Genomic DNA, 16095 nt, shown 5'->3' on the forward strand with positions numbered 1-16095 from the left:
ACGTGGTTAAATTATGGTATCAGTAATACTATTCTCAATTAAACTGCACCACAAGACTATTTCAATAAGTGTCATACTTGCAGGAAAGGTGGTGGAGTTGCTGCCATCTTTAAATCAATATTTCAGTGCAAAGAAATAATTTTTGGTGATTTTATCTCCTTTGAATATCTGTTGTTCTTACTGAACGGTGATTCAAGAGTTCTGTTTTTAGCTGTTTATAGACCCCCAAAATATACTGGAGAATTCATGAATGAGTTTACTGAACTGCTGTCAGTTGTATGCACTGAATACAACTTTTTAATAATAACAGGTTACTTTTATATTTATGTAGACAATAACATGGACAATGCTGCCAAAGAACTCTATGCTGTAATGGACACTTTTGGTCTTATACAACATGTGACTGGTCTGACACACACTCAAGTTCACACTTTAGATTTGATTGTCTCTAAAGGTGTTGATATCTCTGCTGTTGATGTAAGAGACTTAGCTCTCTCTGATAATTGCTGTGTCTCTTTTCATTTAGAGACTGTAATATCTGTTTCCCCTACTTTTGAGTGTTTTAAGAAAAGGTATAAAAATGACAACACGTGCACAGATTATGGAAGCCATAGCAATGACACCAACCTTGAGTACTGAGACAGGTGATAATCTTTTGGATGAGTTTAATACAAAAGTCTGTAATGTCATAGATGTGATGGCTCCAATCAAAACTAAGAGAAAACCAAACACAGAGAAAACACCTTGGAGGAGGACTGAGATAATGCAGAATTCGAAATCCGATTGTAGAAGAGCTGGGCGTAAATTGAGAACAACAAAACTATAAATCATGTAGAACTGTACAAAGTAAGTCTGCGTAAATTCAATGATGGCTTGTTCAAAGCGAGGCAACAATACTTTTCTGAAATTATTGCTAAAAACGTCAAAACAACTATCGCACATTGTTTTCTGTAATTGAAAAGCAAACAACCCCCCAGCCCCTGAATTACTGTCAACTGGAAAATGCAATGAATTTGCTGTATATTTCAATGAAAAAATACAATCAATGAGGTCGAATTTCAGAACAAAGCAGCAAAATAACAAAAAGCTTGAACAGCTTCAACCACTGAGGGATAAGTCAATGACAATGTTAGAGTTTATTACAGTGAACCCAAAAACAATAGAGGAAACTGTTCAGCAGGTAAATCCATCAATGCGTTGCCTTGACACAATATCCTCAGACTTCCTTAAGAACTGTTGTAAAGTCAATTGTCACTGATTTGTGTCAGATAATTAACTGCTCATTCCAGTCAGGCACTGCACCAAAATCCCTGAAAGTAGATGATATGAAACCTCTGTTAAAAAAGATGACATTGGATGCCTCTATGCTGGCTAACTATAGACCAATCAGCAACCTTCTATTCATGGCCAAGATCATTGAGAAGGTGGTCTTCAACCAACTGAGTCAACTGTATCTATCACTGAACCCAGATGACTATGGTCGAATTTGAAGTGCTGTGTGACTGCTTAGAAAAAGTAAACTGCTGGATGAGTGAAAACAACTAAATCATGATAAGATGGAGGTGATTGTCTTTGGCAACAAGAAAAAGAGGACTGCTGTCAGTGAGAATCTTGAGTCTTGATCTTTAAAAGCTAAAGACCAAGTCAAAAACCTTGATGTTCTGATTGACTCTTATCTGACATTCAGCAGTCAGATCAAATCTATCACAAAAACAACCTTCTACCACCTAAAGAACGTTTCCAGAATGAAAGGTTTAATGACTCAGAAAGATCAGGAGAAACTTGTCCATGCTTTTATCTCCAGCAGACTGGACTATTGTAATGACAGGAATCCCCCAAAACAGCATCAAACACTACAGCTGGTTCAGAACGCTGCAGCTCGGGTCTTAGCCAGAACAAAGAGGTCAGAGCACATTACACCAGTTTTAAAGTCTTTACACTGGCTCCCAGTCAGCCTCAGAATAGACTTTAAAGTTCTGCTGCTGGTGTATAAATCTGTGAATGGGTTTGGTCTAGAATACACCAGTGACATGTTAGTCAGGTATGAACCCAGTAGGTCTCTCAGATCTATGGACACAGGTCAGATAGTGGAGGACAGAGTTCACAGCAAACATGGTGATGCTGCGTTTAGTTGTTATGCTGCAAAGAAGTGGAACAAACTGGCAGAGCAGAAGTCAGCATCCAATGTGAACATTTTTAAATCTCTTTTTCTCTACTGCGTTTGATTGAGAGGGAGATTTTTGGTGAGGTTGTTGTTGAGGTAATGTGTTTGTTGATGATTTTAAATGTTTTTATTGATTTTTAAGCTGTTGATTGTTTTCTGTTGCACTTCTTGATCATGTAAAGCACATTGAGTTTCCTTGTGTATGAAATGCGCTTTACAAATAAATTTGCCTTGCCTTGCCTTGATTACATTCCACTGCACTACTTAACATGTAAACTGCACTCCAAAGATGATGTCTTCCACAGAACATGTCTATAGAGACAAGCTGTTCTTTTTTCATCTTTTCTGTTTTTGTATTCACTAACTATTTTTCTTTACTGATGAAGTTGTACATGATATTTATCCTGAGCCTAACGGCTGTTGAGACTATAATGTATATAAGAGCCAAGTGTGTGTGTGTGGTTTTTGTTGAGCTGTTAAAAACTGTAATGGAACATTTTTTTCATGAATCAAGAAAACTAATACTAATGTGACAGTTCCACACTGCCCCTTGAACTGCTTCATTTCATCTGTAAGTTTTCTGAAAACATGCAGAAATACAGAAAAAAGAAAATGCATAAATGAACAGACATTTCTTAATAAACATTGAGTTTAATGATTTTAAGTTTGTGCTAGTATGAAATAAGAGTTTGAGACTCTGCTTACCGTATTCTCATTACCTGAGTTGTCCAACAAAGATTCTCTAGGCATGTTTTGGTAGGGAAAGTTTGAGGAGATTGAAAGTCGTTGAGGTTTTTGCTGAATCCTGAGCAAAAGAGAAACAGGATGCATGCATGCTAATTAAATACAGTGTATAATCAAGCTAGCATATCAACTCTTAACATTGTTGATATCTTGTCACCATATTTGTTATTGTCTATTTGTAACTTGTTTGTACTGTTTGTGGATGCAACCTTTTGGAGTATGTTTAATCTCAATGGGACCTTCCTGTTTAAATAAAAGTTACCTTCGATTAAACATATCACCCTTCAGATTAATGCAAACTAGTGTTAATTAACATTTTTTTTTCACTTTTGATGAAATCCAAAGATAAAAAAAATACTTTGAAGTGGAATGTATTATTTATTGTTCCCTAAAAAAGCCCTATGTAAATGGCCTTGAATTATTTATACCACCTATATACTTGACATAATAATTTTCAGGTATCCTAATCAGTACCTGAAAGGATTCTCATCATATTAATAACATATATTTCTAATATTAGCTAATAATACTGTTATTTTGTTAGCTTGTCTTGGCTCGTGTATGTCTTTGAGAAAAAGAAAAGTGAAGACTGGAGGGTCGAATCAGCCTCGGGAGAGACTTTCATTGCCATTGTAAAGAGCAACTCACAGCTTAAGAAAACAAAACTCAATAAACCTCAGGGCCACTGTTCCTTTGATACAACACATGGACATTGTATATAACATATTTACATTTTCCATATAGTGTGTGTAGTTTAGCTTCTGCCACAAACTGTGCAACACATTGAGGACAATGAAACCTACTCTTGTACTGACATTTGTCCTGACCAATATCTCTGTCTTGTCTGCAGGGCTGAAGATTAATGATCATTCTGACACATTCTAGAATATTTCTTATATCTGTCCATGCAACCTGCCAAGTACAAAAGAGAGTTGTCAAATGAGAATAAACAGGTCACTTGTCTTACATTTAATAAAATAAACACAGAAATGTGGCATTATGCAAATCAGTCCAATGAAACTACTTCTAAGTAAATTGTTTACGGTTACTTTTCTTGTTACTGATTAAGTAGTCAATTAATGTAAATAATTAATGTTGGACACTAAACTACAACTACATATGAATGCAGGCTGGATTACTAAAACTATGACAAACTAGGTTTTTGAATGGGTTCCTAGAATGGGATGAGTTGGAAGCCTCTAACAAATGTGCAAGTCTCAAACATCCCAAATCAAATCATGTGCTAAATGAATTCAGGCACATGATCTTTACTCTTCGAATGGCACACAGGGCATTAACAGACACATGCCTGAAATTTGTTAGGTTACCAAGCAGATTAACATCTGGAGAGAGTAGGATGGCCTTTTTAAACATTCACACACTACAGATTTACACTGATAGAAATATCATGCCAGTTCAAACTAATTTCCCCAACATCATACAAGCTTATTCCATTGGTGCACTAGCACCTGAGATTGGATGGTTCTTTTATATTCCAGACAGGACCATACTCACTAAATTTTACTGTGGTGACGAAACTGATTCTAATATTTAAGAAATAAGCCAAAAGAAGACCAAACTCCAACCAAGCAAGAAAAAAGAACTGACGATTCCCTAAATCATGAGAGATCTTATTCACCAAAAGTGACTTCTGTTTAGATTTATTTTAAGTGGTGTTTATTACACTGAGTTCAGGATACATACGAAACACAATATTGAGTTAATGGGATTGATGCGATGTATTATAAAAAATAAAAATAAAAAATCAAAAGATTAGAAATATTATAATCAAATCCATTCTGTAGCATTGCAAATTGTGTTTGGCTTAAAAACTTGCCTAAAAAAGTAGATGTAGATCCCAGTGATGATAGCGAGGACAAGTAGGGTGGGGAGAAAGACAGCAAAGGCAACACGGGCTCCCACCATGCTTAAGTCTGCAGAAGACACTGTGGAAACAAGACATGGTTTTCACTACGTTTGAGAGTCCCTGATTTGATTACTTGTAGAGCAGCTCTTGTAACACTACATAGTTTCCATACTTCATCATGAGATTTAGACAGACAACCAAAAAACCTTAGTTTGTCCAGTTCGTTGGAGTCTCCAGAACCGAGCTGTTAGAAAAGTGAACCAGCCACCACGGACTGGTAAAACATCTCCAACATCTTGATGCATACATTGAAACATCTGAGCTTCTTTCAGGAAGTAGAATCGACACGTCCTCTTGTACACAGTGTTGATGTTGGACTTCCAGTTCAAACCCCTGACTTTCACAATGTCGAAGACCTCGGAGCCATGGTCTGTGAGGCAGCAGAAGCACCTCTCAGCTATTTCAGAGTTTACTGCAGATATTCGGCAAGTAGCTGGTATAAACAACGCAGTGGCTGACTGCTTCCCCCAAGCACGAGTAAACTGCCAGCTGGGTGTGGACTACCCTGCTATGGCTGCCGACCAGCAGGCCGATGCTGAAATCCAGTCACTCTGGACAGCTGCTACAGGGTTACGGCGAGAGCAGTAGTTCCCAAACATTTTGTGCCCAAAGCACACCAAAGGACAAAAGAATAGATTGTTTTACCGTGAGCGTGCGATGTGAAGTTGTAGAATATATTGTGCTTATTATGTTGTGGCCAGGGGGAATGAGTGAGTGGTAGTACCTAAAGCAGGTATTTGGGATTAATGTGTCTGAAGTTAAGCCTAGTATGAGTTTTATCCCACATCCCAAGGCGTGCCAGTGCATCGTATACCAGTATATGTGCCAAAATCCGCTACCGCAAACCCAGGAACTGCCCCGGGCCCGCAGATGCAGCCAGGCCAGCAGAAAGAGTGGGAGCCAGGGAGCCCCAGGCCACCGCCCCACAGCCGAGCAACCCGCCAGACGCCCCCAAGATCCCAGGCTGAGAGGCAGCCACCGCCCCCCACACACACATCCGAGGAAGCCCCAAGCAGCCAAGCACCCAGCGCATCCCGCCACCGACCCCAACCCCAAGGCCCCCCGCCAGCATCCTGCCCCCCCCCCACCCACCCACACCCAAGCACCCAACCCCCGAGGGGAGGGCCCAGAGAGCCCCCCGCCCGAGACCCCAGCAGCTGAGCCAAGGCCCACGCCCAGCAGACGGCCAGAGCCGCTGGGTGCCCGCCGGCGGGCCCAGAGCCAGCAGGGACCAGACCCCAGGCCAGAAGGACCCGGAACCGAAGCAGCACCGAGAGCAGCACCCCAGGGACGGGGCAATGCCCCCTCCCGGCGCAAAGGCGACCTGCGGCTGCCACCGCAGGAGCGAGGCATCCCAACGGCACACAACCGATGCGGAGCAGCAGCCCCCCACCAAAGGCGCAGAACCCACCCACCTGCCAGCCCGCAGATAGCAGGACAGACCTACCAAGCGACCGATACCGACCTCAACCACCGGAACAGCTATAGCCGCCCCCCAGCAAAGAGCACCATCCCAGAACGCCAAGCAACCCCGCCCCGACCCCGGCGCAGAGGCCAGCACCCCCCCGCGCGCCCACCCCCCACACCGGCACGACAGGCCACCCCAGACCCACACGCCGCGAGGCGCGTCCCCAAGGCAACCAGGAGACGAGACAAGCACCAAGCCCCACCCGTAGGGAAGGGGCACCCCCACGCCCCACCAGGCTGGCACTGCCCGGAGAGACCCCGCAAAGGGAGCCCCCAGCAACATACCCCCACAGACCCACCGCCCCGCCACGCCCGACCGCACCCTCCCGATCCCCACACGGCAGCGCAGCCATCAACAGAGGGGCCCGGCCCCCACTCGACAGGCCCAAATGTGTGAAGTTACCCACCACCCTGTTATGGTGGTGGGAAACCTATCCCCTGAGTGAATGTATGTGTTTAGTGAATGTATGAAGTGCTATTAAAAAAGGGTGGATGGAGGGGAGCGGGGCTCCCCATCCAGCCTATGTGTATATATGTGTATGTGGTGCAATAGCTCCGGAGGGTGGAAGTGGTGCTCCCACCATCCGGGGGGTGGTGAAATTTGCTATATTTTGAATACTAACTTATTTTAGCCCTTAAATACATAAACCAGATTTTAAGCAAATTTTAAACTATTTTCCTCTTCTTATATAAACAACTTAATTAAGTCAGCAAATGAATTATACAATGATGAGTTCACATTTTAACAGTCCAGTCATTATGAGTTCACCAGTGGTTTTCCTATGCGTATTGTGCAGTGCATGTTCTCAGCTCCGCTGCGCACGGCCAAAAGCTGGTGCGCTGCTTTTCCCTCAGTTCACAGGGTGACTTTCTCATCAGTGCGATTGTGCTCACCTGATGAGGTTCGCCGTGGAGAACAATGACGGAGCAGCATGAGCGCAACCCAGCATGCGCTTGGCGCGACACATGCACCCAGGCAGATTGCCTCAAAAGTATGGTTGTCACAAAATCCCACAGCACACCAGGACTTACACCATCTGGGGGTCTAGAGGATGTTGTTTTCCCGGACAGTGGGACCACGTTCCTCTGTGACCTCTCTACTGGACAGCCCCGCCCCTGTAGGCTGGCAACGCCACACTATTGCATCCGGGTGTGAGAGCATTAAAGATTTTGTGTTGTGAATATTAAAAAAAAAATATATATATATATATATATATATATTATTTGACAATATTTTTTATGATGGGACAGCAGACCCATTGTTTTTTTTTTATCAAAGACTTTTTACGCCTGATCTTTGTAAATTTCACCAAACCCTTTTTAGCTAGTTTTCAGCTTTTGCATTATTTTGTCATATTTTGGATTTTATTGTATTCTAAATATTCTTGGACTAAAGCCAAAAATTATATGATTGTGGAAAAATTAAATTAGGCTGCAGTTGCTTACCTTTGCAAACAGGGGGCAGTCCACTCCACTGAGATGGGTGTCCTGGGATACAGCGGAGAACAGGCTTACCCAGCAGCTGATGACCATCTAAACAAGAGTAGAACAGGCTCTCCCCAGCCTGAAAGTGGAGCTTGTGAGAGCTGGGTTTCCCATAGGTGGGGGTTCCAGGGTGATTGCAGACCCCAAAAGTCTCAGCTGGGAACAAATAAAAGAAAAGTCTAAACTCTCCATGTCAATGAAATACTAGCAATTTGATTAGTTTAGAAGACTAACACTGCCTTTGTTCCTTTCAAGTCAATGAGATAAAATAAGATATGAAATAAGATAAATTAGAATGTAGTCATCCCACAGTGGTGATATTTAGTTTGTTACAGCAGCAAAAATAATATAAAATACTTGACTGTCCATCTTACTTGGATGAAATAAATTCCCCATCTTCTTGGCTTAATCGCATTCTAAATATTAATAAAATTGCACTTGAATGATTGTCAAGTTTCTAAAACTGCACACAGCTAAGGCTAGACCTTTCACCATTGTATTCATGTGAAAATGGATGGTTTACCAATCAGTGCAAATAACCTCTATACCGAGCTGCTTCCTCCAAAAAGGATTGTATGGGTAAATATGGTACCTATTCTAGCCAACCAAGGAACACACAGCCTTATACTTGAGAGTCAGTAATGCCAAGCAGTCCATTTAATTTATACAATTATCTTCCCTTTTTATATTAAACCCACTACTTGCAAAATGTTGTACTTGAATTCTGTTTGATTCTGTGTTTGTTTTTTTTTTGAAGTGCGGTGGATCTGATAATTTCTTCTCTATATGTCATACTTTCTTTGGTCTGAAAAGCACTTGATAAGTGTAATGTATATTATTATTATTAAGTAAAGGATCATCATAAAGTCAAGGTGGTGCTGGGGTACGTACACACACATGTCGGCAGCTTTTGGCTCCACCTAGGGCTTGAGGAGCCTCGCTGAAAGCAGGTAAGGAGACTGTTTCCAGACAAGGTGAAGCCTTTGTTGCAGATGTACTGGATGGTTGAACCCACAGTAAATTGTGGACTTGATGACACACGCCTACTGTGCTCCACTTTACCTGGATCAGGGCAAAATACCACTGTGCAGAAAAACAGTGTGTCAATATTGTGATGTTTACTTTTAATATTGAGCCTGTAGTAAAATGCTGCATTTCTTCTTATGGTGCCAACTTCCAGGATTTATTCTGTGTGTCCTGTACTATAATGCTGGTTAACTTCTGTAAATCACCATGGTAACTTAGGCTGAATGGCTAACCTGGTTGGGAGTAGGTTTTGTTCTGCTTGGATGCTAGGATAAGTTTAAAAGCACTGCCTTCTAACCAATCAGTTCTCTGGACAAATGACCTGCCCATTATAAGAAAAACCTGCCTATTGCGTGATTCTGACAGCTGTGCTGTCGTCTGATGGACTGACCAACATTTCTCAGCAGTTGCATTAATACGTTGCAAATGTAAAGCATTGCAGTCGGGTGCTCACGTACCACTACTGTGTGCATTACTATGAGGTTTTTATCATCAGGTGGATTAATCATTCAAGTAACTACATTTTTAAACATTTGTAGCTGTCCTTACCTTGTAAATATGCATGTCTTGTAATTCCATGTGGGATGGGTCGTTAGACAAGACACAAAATTAATTAATTTATTAATTAATTTATACAGTAGGTAATTCTACTCAATGCTGAGAACCGAATACTTTAATACCCATACATTCAATCAAAGAGGGGTTTTAATGCGATACCAGATAAGATAATATAGGCTGCAATGTACAAATAATGCGCACCTTATGATGTAGGCTTACTGAGCTGTATACTGAACACAGTATCTGAGCCACAGACTGCACCCAAAATGAAGTAATAAGTGAATAGAAACACGTCTGTGCTGTCGTAAAGTGAAACTGTCAGTGTGTGTCCGTTAAATGTCCAATAAAGGACACTAATTTACACATTAACAGTCTGCAATTTCCTGCCAGCATTCCTTCCTTCCTGCTTTTACTACAGCAACAGTGTTGCTTTTGGCCTGAATTATGGATTTTAAAAATACATAATTTTAGAATTGTTCTCATGGTGACATGAGTTGCTTTGCACGGTTTCTCTGTGTTTGCAATTGTTCAGACACTGCAATCTCCAGCCCTTTTATGTGAGCATTCACGCAGTCAGGTTGGAAACACCTTAAGTTAACATATTGATAACCAGCTTTGTAGTACAGCTGCTATGGGATTGAGAATGTTTGGTTAGGTGAAGCCTGCTAATGGAGAGATATCCCGGATATATATCCGATTTTGTTTCGTTTTAAGGCCTGCTTAGTCATTGTGGATGTTAGATGGTAATAATTGGTATCATGGTGTTAGATGGTAAAAATGAAACCAGTAGATTCATTGTATCATCCTGGTGGCACAGGATCCTAACTGAGACACACTAAACACTGCATGTAGCTACAAACCTCTCTCACAGCTGGGAATTTCACCGCTCCAGGTGAGATCCCACTGGCACATTAGCAGTTCTGTGCCCACCACCTGATAACCAGGGTAACACTGGTAAGTCACTACAGTGCCATGAACCAGCTCAGGGTGAGATATGGTCTTCCAGCCATTAGAGATCTCAGGGAGTTCCGGGCATGTGTCATTACGAGGGACTTCTAAGAGAGAGAAAAAGAAAGGGAGAGAGAGAGAAACAATAAGGAATGAGCTCTCTATCATCGTTATAAGAGCAGTCTGGACACAGTTGTTTTTGCCTGTTTTCAAAAAACTAATTTGTCAGTGAGCCATGAGTCGGTTATTCAAAATGTAAATTCTTGCTCAAAGTTGAAGTATTTGCAAAGTATGTATTATTCCAATAGAACTATGCTGTTATATTATGGATGCTCAGGAGTTGTGGCCACTAGTTGTGGAGTTTCTACTTTGTGCGATGTGTGTTGGTTGTGATGTTAGTCAGGTATTATTTTACTCTCAGAGAGGGTCCTGAAAAACTCAAACATGACTGGAGGGGGAAAGAGGCAAATAAAAAAAAAACCCAGCAGAAAATGTGAAAACTGCTGAGAAAGTGGTGAGTTATAAAATGGCAAAAATATGACTCAGATACTCTATTTATTGCTGTGTTCAGCATACATGATGCAACGAAAGTCGTCAACACAGCAGTTGGTGAAAGGACACTTTATAAATTCATCACATTTCTCTTAAAATAAATAAATACATATAAAGAAACACTGAAACACTGAGGCAGATCATACTATTACCTGACAAACAGGGATTTATAAGGACTTATTTATATAATATATATTTATATTTCATTCGTGACTTTTCACTAATCTTATAGTAGCAGGCTGGTCTCTTCAGTGTTGCCAACTCCTTAGTAAAAAAAGTAGCTATTAACAGTCCTAGAAGTTGCTAGAAGTCACTAAATGACATCATCGCCTAATTTGCATTGTTGATTGTAAAATACACTGTAGGTGAGTGGAATAACGTCACGTGAGAGATAAAAAAGTCAGCACACTCAGGCCTGGAGCAGAGGAAGCTGCACAGCGAGATGCACCAACTAATACTTTCAGACACTAATGCTCTTAGTCTTAGTCTCAGCTCTTCTGGTGGTTAAAAAATCGGGTTTATAATCGACGGGTCACAGGTTTTAATCTCACCTGGGCCATCACTGTGGGATTTTGAGCAAGTCCTGAACACCGTAGCAGCCTATTGCTACTTGTGGATGGGTTAAATACAGAGAACAAATTTCATGTACAGAAGATATCTTTATATATGTGACAATAAAGATGATCTATCCCCCTTACTTATCCTTAAAGGTGTGTGGGCCCGGTGTATAGCTGTGCCATAATCCAGCTCTGCATGTTTATACATTTTTTTTTGGTCTAATAAGAGTCAAGGTTGTGTTTATTCCTCTTATGACTGCAGCTGTGGGAGTCACGAGATTCAGCAGTTTTAACAGCTTTTCTAAACTAGGCCTCATCCTATAGTAAACCTAGTTCTTTTCAGATCACTTTGATGACATTTAGATGGATGTTTCCTTTAATTTTGATATGACATAAATGTTTTTTTTTCCAAAAGACTGTAAATACAATTATGATGATGATGATTATTATTATAATTATTATTATTATTATCATTATTAATAATTAATTTTAAAAAATTAAAAGAAAACTTTGTTTAACTGGGTTTAACCTTAATGTGTGGGTCTTACCAAAAAAGTGCACCATGAAGCCGTTGCCATAGCCATAGATGACTGTTGCAGGATCTGACTGGAATTGGATAGTGACGTCTGCAGTGGAAGTGAAGAACTTAAAGTGAGGCTTTGATCCTTTGTACTGACCCAGTACTTTGGCTGTGAGGTCATCCCCATCATAGACAGTGAATAGGTCATTTTCCCCAATGTTCAATCTGAAATGACACACAAATGTCCATCAATATTTAGGTGGTAATCTAGTTTTAAGCATTCCATTCTGTACAATACCACCAGTGATCCCAAATTAATCCATAAAAATTGCTTTTAAGTTAAGACTTTCAGCTTTACTTCTCTGCAAATTTGCCACCTTCGTATAGAAATATTTCTCAGAGCAAATAGCACCTCATTCACAAACACCAGCACTATTTGCCACTTGCAGTTAAAACAGCGCAGTTAACGCCGTTGAGACCAGTGTATTAAATCAGTGGAATTTCACCTTCACCCTCTCTCACTCTCTCGCTCGTGTAAATGCAGTGCTTTAAGTGCGTACTGGGAGTTTTTTCCAGCATATGCTGAGTACCGGGGCTTTTTCTGGTCCACCTTCCTCAAACTTATGTGCGTCTTTCTGACTTGGCATAAACCTGTTAAAGCTGTAGTATGTAGAATTGTGAGCCTTGTATAGAAACAACCACGCTTCCTTCTCCCCTCCCTGTTTTGAAATCTATCGTCCCTTACCGGTATTCTGATGAACATGCACAAGAGTGGAACTCTTTGCAACTTTTTTCTCAGACTAGTGACAAATTTAGAGACTTTATCTTATGTTATTAAGGAGTTTTCTGATGTTTTATACTGAGACTCTGACATGAATGCACGTTGCGCATTATACACACTTTTCGCACTCAGTATGCCATCTAAAGTGCGTCCTAGTTGACATGTTGGCACAGAGTATGGACTTCAGGAATACCCAGACGTACACTATTTCCAGACATTTTTGAAGTGTACATGGGGAGCACACTACACGCACACTCAACCGCCCCATGATGCATTGCGACTCGCGAGCGTCAATTCAAAGTGGAGATGGAGGAAGTCGGTCCAAGCCAGCAGCTGGACGGACAGCATAATAAATGTACATTTCTGCTGTTTTTGTAAGTTATGTGGTTAAAGAGTAATCCCGACACCTCACGGATTCGTTGAGGCAACCTTGAATGCGTTAAGGGGATTTGTCAGATGCTTCATAACATGTTGCTACTTGCTAGAGTTAGCTGTTTGCTAGAGGTTAGCTGTTTGCTAGAGTTAGTTGCAGACTAGCTGGGGACAAAGCTCGTCTGCAGTGGGCCCTGCCTACAACAACTTGGGTGTTTTTAAATGATATTATGGTTTTTCTGGCCAGGATCTGTATATTAATTATCGTTGTGTGTGTTTCTTTAGCACTCGTGTGGCCTGCTGTGATAATGATATAGAAGCATCCCTATAGCCACATAATACTGAACATGAGTTTTGTATTCCAAAGGGACTGATGAGGACACAGGGAACCTCATTACATGGCGGTCCGACAATGACGACCTTTCACGGGTCGTCGAAACGCGGTGCTGAAAGGTTTACAGTAAGTAAGAAGGTCACGTCGTACAATGTGGTTATTGTTTTAACTGTTGTAAAATAGTTCAGAGACATGACGTAACGCTTCAGCTCAGTGTAACATCACAGTTTACTCTCCAGAGATTAGCTTTGTGATTGTTGTACTGATTTTAATTATTTGTTGCTTTGTTTTAGTTGATCTGTAGTTTGTTGAGACAAGTGATTTACAATATAATTTGCTTTTCAATTATGCTCTGGAAAGTTAGCTACTGCTGTTTAACAAGCAGAAGTGTTGATTCATAAGTATAGACATTAATATTTTGTGATTACAGTTGATTTACTTTTGATGGGATTTTATTGAGTGGTAAACTGTTAAATATTTCGTTGTTTTTAATCATATAGATTGCCATGTAAAGCGTTATACAAATAAATGTGACTTGCCTATAGTTTTGTCATTAATAATGTTGTGATTGTCAATTTAACTAAGCAAATCATACAAGAGGTCTAGCTGTTATTCGGCACAACAGCCAGTGTGACTTCAGTTAACAGTATTAACAACAGTTTACTTCTTTAATCATTTATTTCGCTCCTCGAATACACATTTTCACAATTAGAAAAAGATGAGACTGTTGCCAGGCAACACACACATTTCATCACTGGAAGTTGATTTGTTAGAACACCTGAACAGAGGAGTGATACTGTGTGTAAAAAGTCCCAGTGCTGATGCTACTCTATATCAACACCTATGAAATTTGTTTTTGTAATCAAATTACTTTTTCAGAACTTACTGTTGTAAAATAATATATACAATATCTCAAAGATACATCAAGAAACAATTACAAGCTTTATCAATATTGTGAGATGGTATAACAGGAGCAAATATTCTGAAATTAGCAAACTGTTTACAGAGAATGTGTGAAATATTAATGGTAACAAACTTATCAACATTTACAATATAAACAATAATCATGTTCTCCCACAACAGGGAGTCGGTTGGGGCAGACACTGAAGCAGCAAGGCGGTCCCTGAATCTGTCCCCAGACTGCTGGACTGGGACAGGAGCCTCCAAGTCCTCTCCATCATCATCCTTCACAACCTCTGCCTCTAAAATGTCTCCATTCCTGATGCAGGGATTATAGAGGAAAAGGCAGACAAATATTTCCTCTGGTACAAAATTCACTTTCACCTCCAGGGCCTTTAGAAAGATGGAGCGCCACCTCGTCTTCAGGACACCAAATGCCCTCTCCACCACACATCAAGCCTTGGACAGCCTGGCATAGTCCCTAGCCTCCACAGCATTCCGGACCGACTCACGGAATGGGGTGAGCAGATTTAGCGGCTGGGACAGGCAAGGATATGCACCGTCGCCAATCCGATGCCAACCTGGGGGTGGGTACAACTGGTGGATGGAAAAAGGGCTGCTTTTAAGCACCCTAGCATCATCAACACCTTCAGGAAATCCCACGACATCCAAAAAGTAACCCGCTATCACAGATGGCCTGAATGGAAAAGTTTACTTTTGTAGTAGTTGCCAGGAAACCTTCCAGGTGGCAAAATCCAAACATGGCACCCATCAATGCTCCCAGCTACCTCTTGAAAGCCTGTTCTGAATTCCTCATTATTATAGCTCCACAGGCCCCTTTTCTACCCCTTTTCTGATGTGCGTCTGAGAGCAACTCGTTTTGGTGCGGTCTCTTTAAATGCAAATGAGACACTCCATACCTTGCCCCCTCTTCAGGTGACAATCGGTTCAACTCCACCCTGCTCGGCCATTTTTGTAGTTTGATAGAAGAGATACGGCTATGTAGCGGCGCATAAACTTTTTATTCAGAGGATATTTACAAAATGTCAACAACAGAAGACGTGTCCATCCAGCCTTACATGTTTGAGCCAGAGTCGGATCCGGCGGAGCGAGATGAAAATGAAGATGATGAACCTGCAGAACCCTAACAAGTGAGCTAACACAAGCACCGAGCTAACGCTAGCACCAAGCTAGCGTCACAAAATGCATTTTAATACAGTCTTTTCAAAGACAAAAATGGCAAAATGAAATGACTAATGAAAACTTTAGACTTAAATTAAATCACGTAGGCCATATCATCAAGGATCTAAAACGAGCACACAGCGCTAACATATGAAGTCTGAAGACGGTGCAACTGCTAATGCTAACAAAACAATGAAAGGGACGTCTTATCATCACACTTTTTAGCGTTATTTACAGCTTACCGAAGTGCTCTGTTCGTCGTCTCCAAAGATAGAAGGAATTGAACCCTCAATCAGACAAAGTCTTTCAGCAAATCCTTCTTTATACTGGTGGAGGTTGCAGAAGCAGTCATCCTTGAAGTGCTTCGCGCACACAAAAATGACCTTACCCACAGATGTGGGTACATTACACTAAAAAATAAAACTCAACCAGGCACTTCGAAAAGGTTCTGATGCTGGGAGACGGTGTAATGAAGTGTGTGGGTTACTACATCCAACAACCGAACATTTTGACTTAACCTCTCGTAACTTCGGCATCCTTGAGCTAGGACTACAAAATAAAAGCGAGAAATAAAAATG

At 41.1% G+C, this 16095-nt stretch overlaps 1 protein-coding gene across 2 annotated transcripts in view; it reads right to left on the reverse strand.

Moving 5' to 3' along the window:
- The window catches only part of sez6b (seizure related 6 homolog b), a 151751-nt gene that overhangs the window by 5267 nt on the left and 130389 nt on the right, over positions 1-16095 (reverse strand). The window contains exons 10-15 of one of the 2 annotated variants that reach the window (XM_028465518.1): positions 11977-12173; positions 10232-10426; positions 8679-8870; positions 7749-7943; positions 4746-4854; positions 2884-2969 (exon numbers count right to left, since the gene is read on the reverse strand). In XM_028465518.1, coding sequence (XP_028321319.1) covers positions 2884-2969; positions 4746-4854; positions 7749-7943; positions 8679-8870; positions 10232-10426; positions 11977-12173 — 974 coding nt within the window. Of the gene's footprint in view, positions 1-2869; positions 2970-4745; positions 4855-7748; positions 7944-8678; positions 8871-10231; positions 10427-11976; positions 12174-16095 lie in introns of both variants that reach the window. The other variant, XM_028465517.1, reaches the window with a different exon arrangement.

The sequence above is a fragment of the Gouania willdenowi genome, chromosome 13 (assembly GCF_900634775.1).
Source record: "Gouania willdenowi chromosome 13, fGouWil2.1, whole genome shotgun sequence".
Taxonomy (NCBI): domain Eukaryota; kingdom Metazoa; phylum Chordata; class Actinopteri; order Blenniiformes; family Gobiesocidae; genus Gouania; species Gouania willdenowi.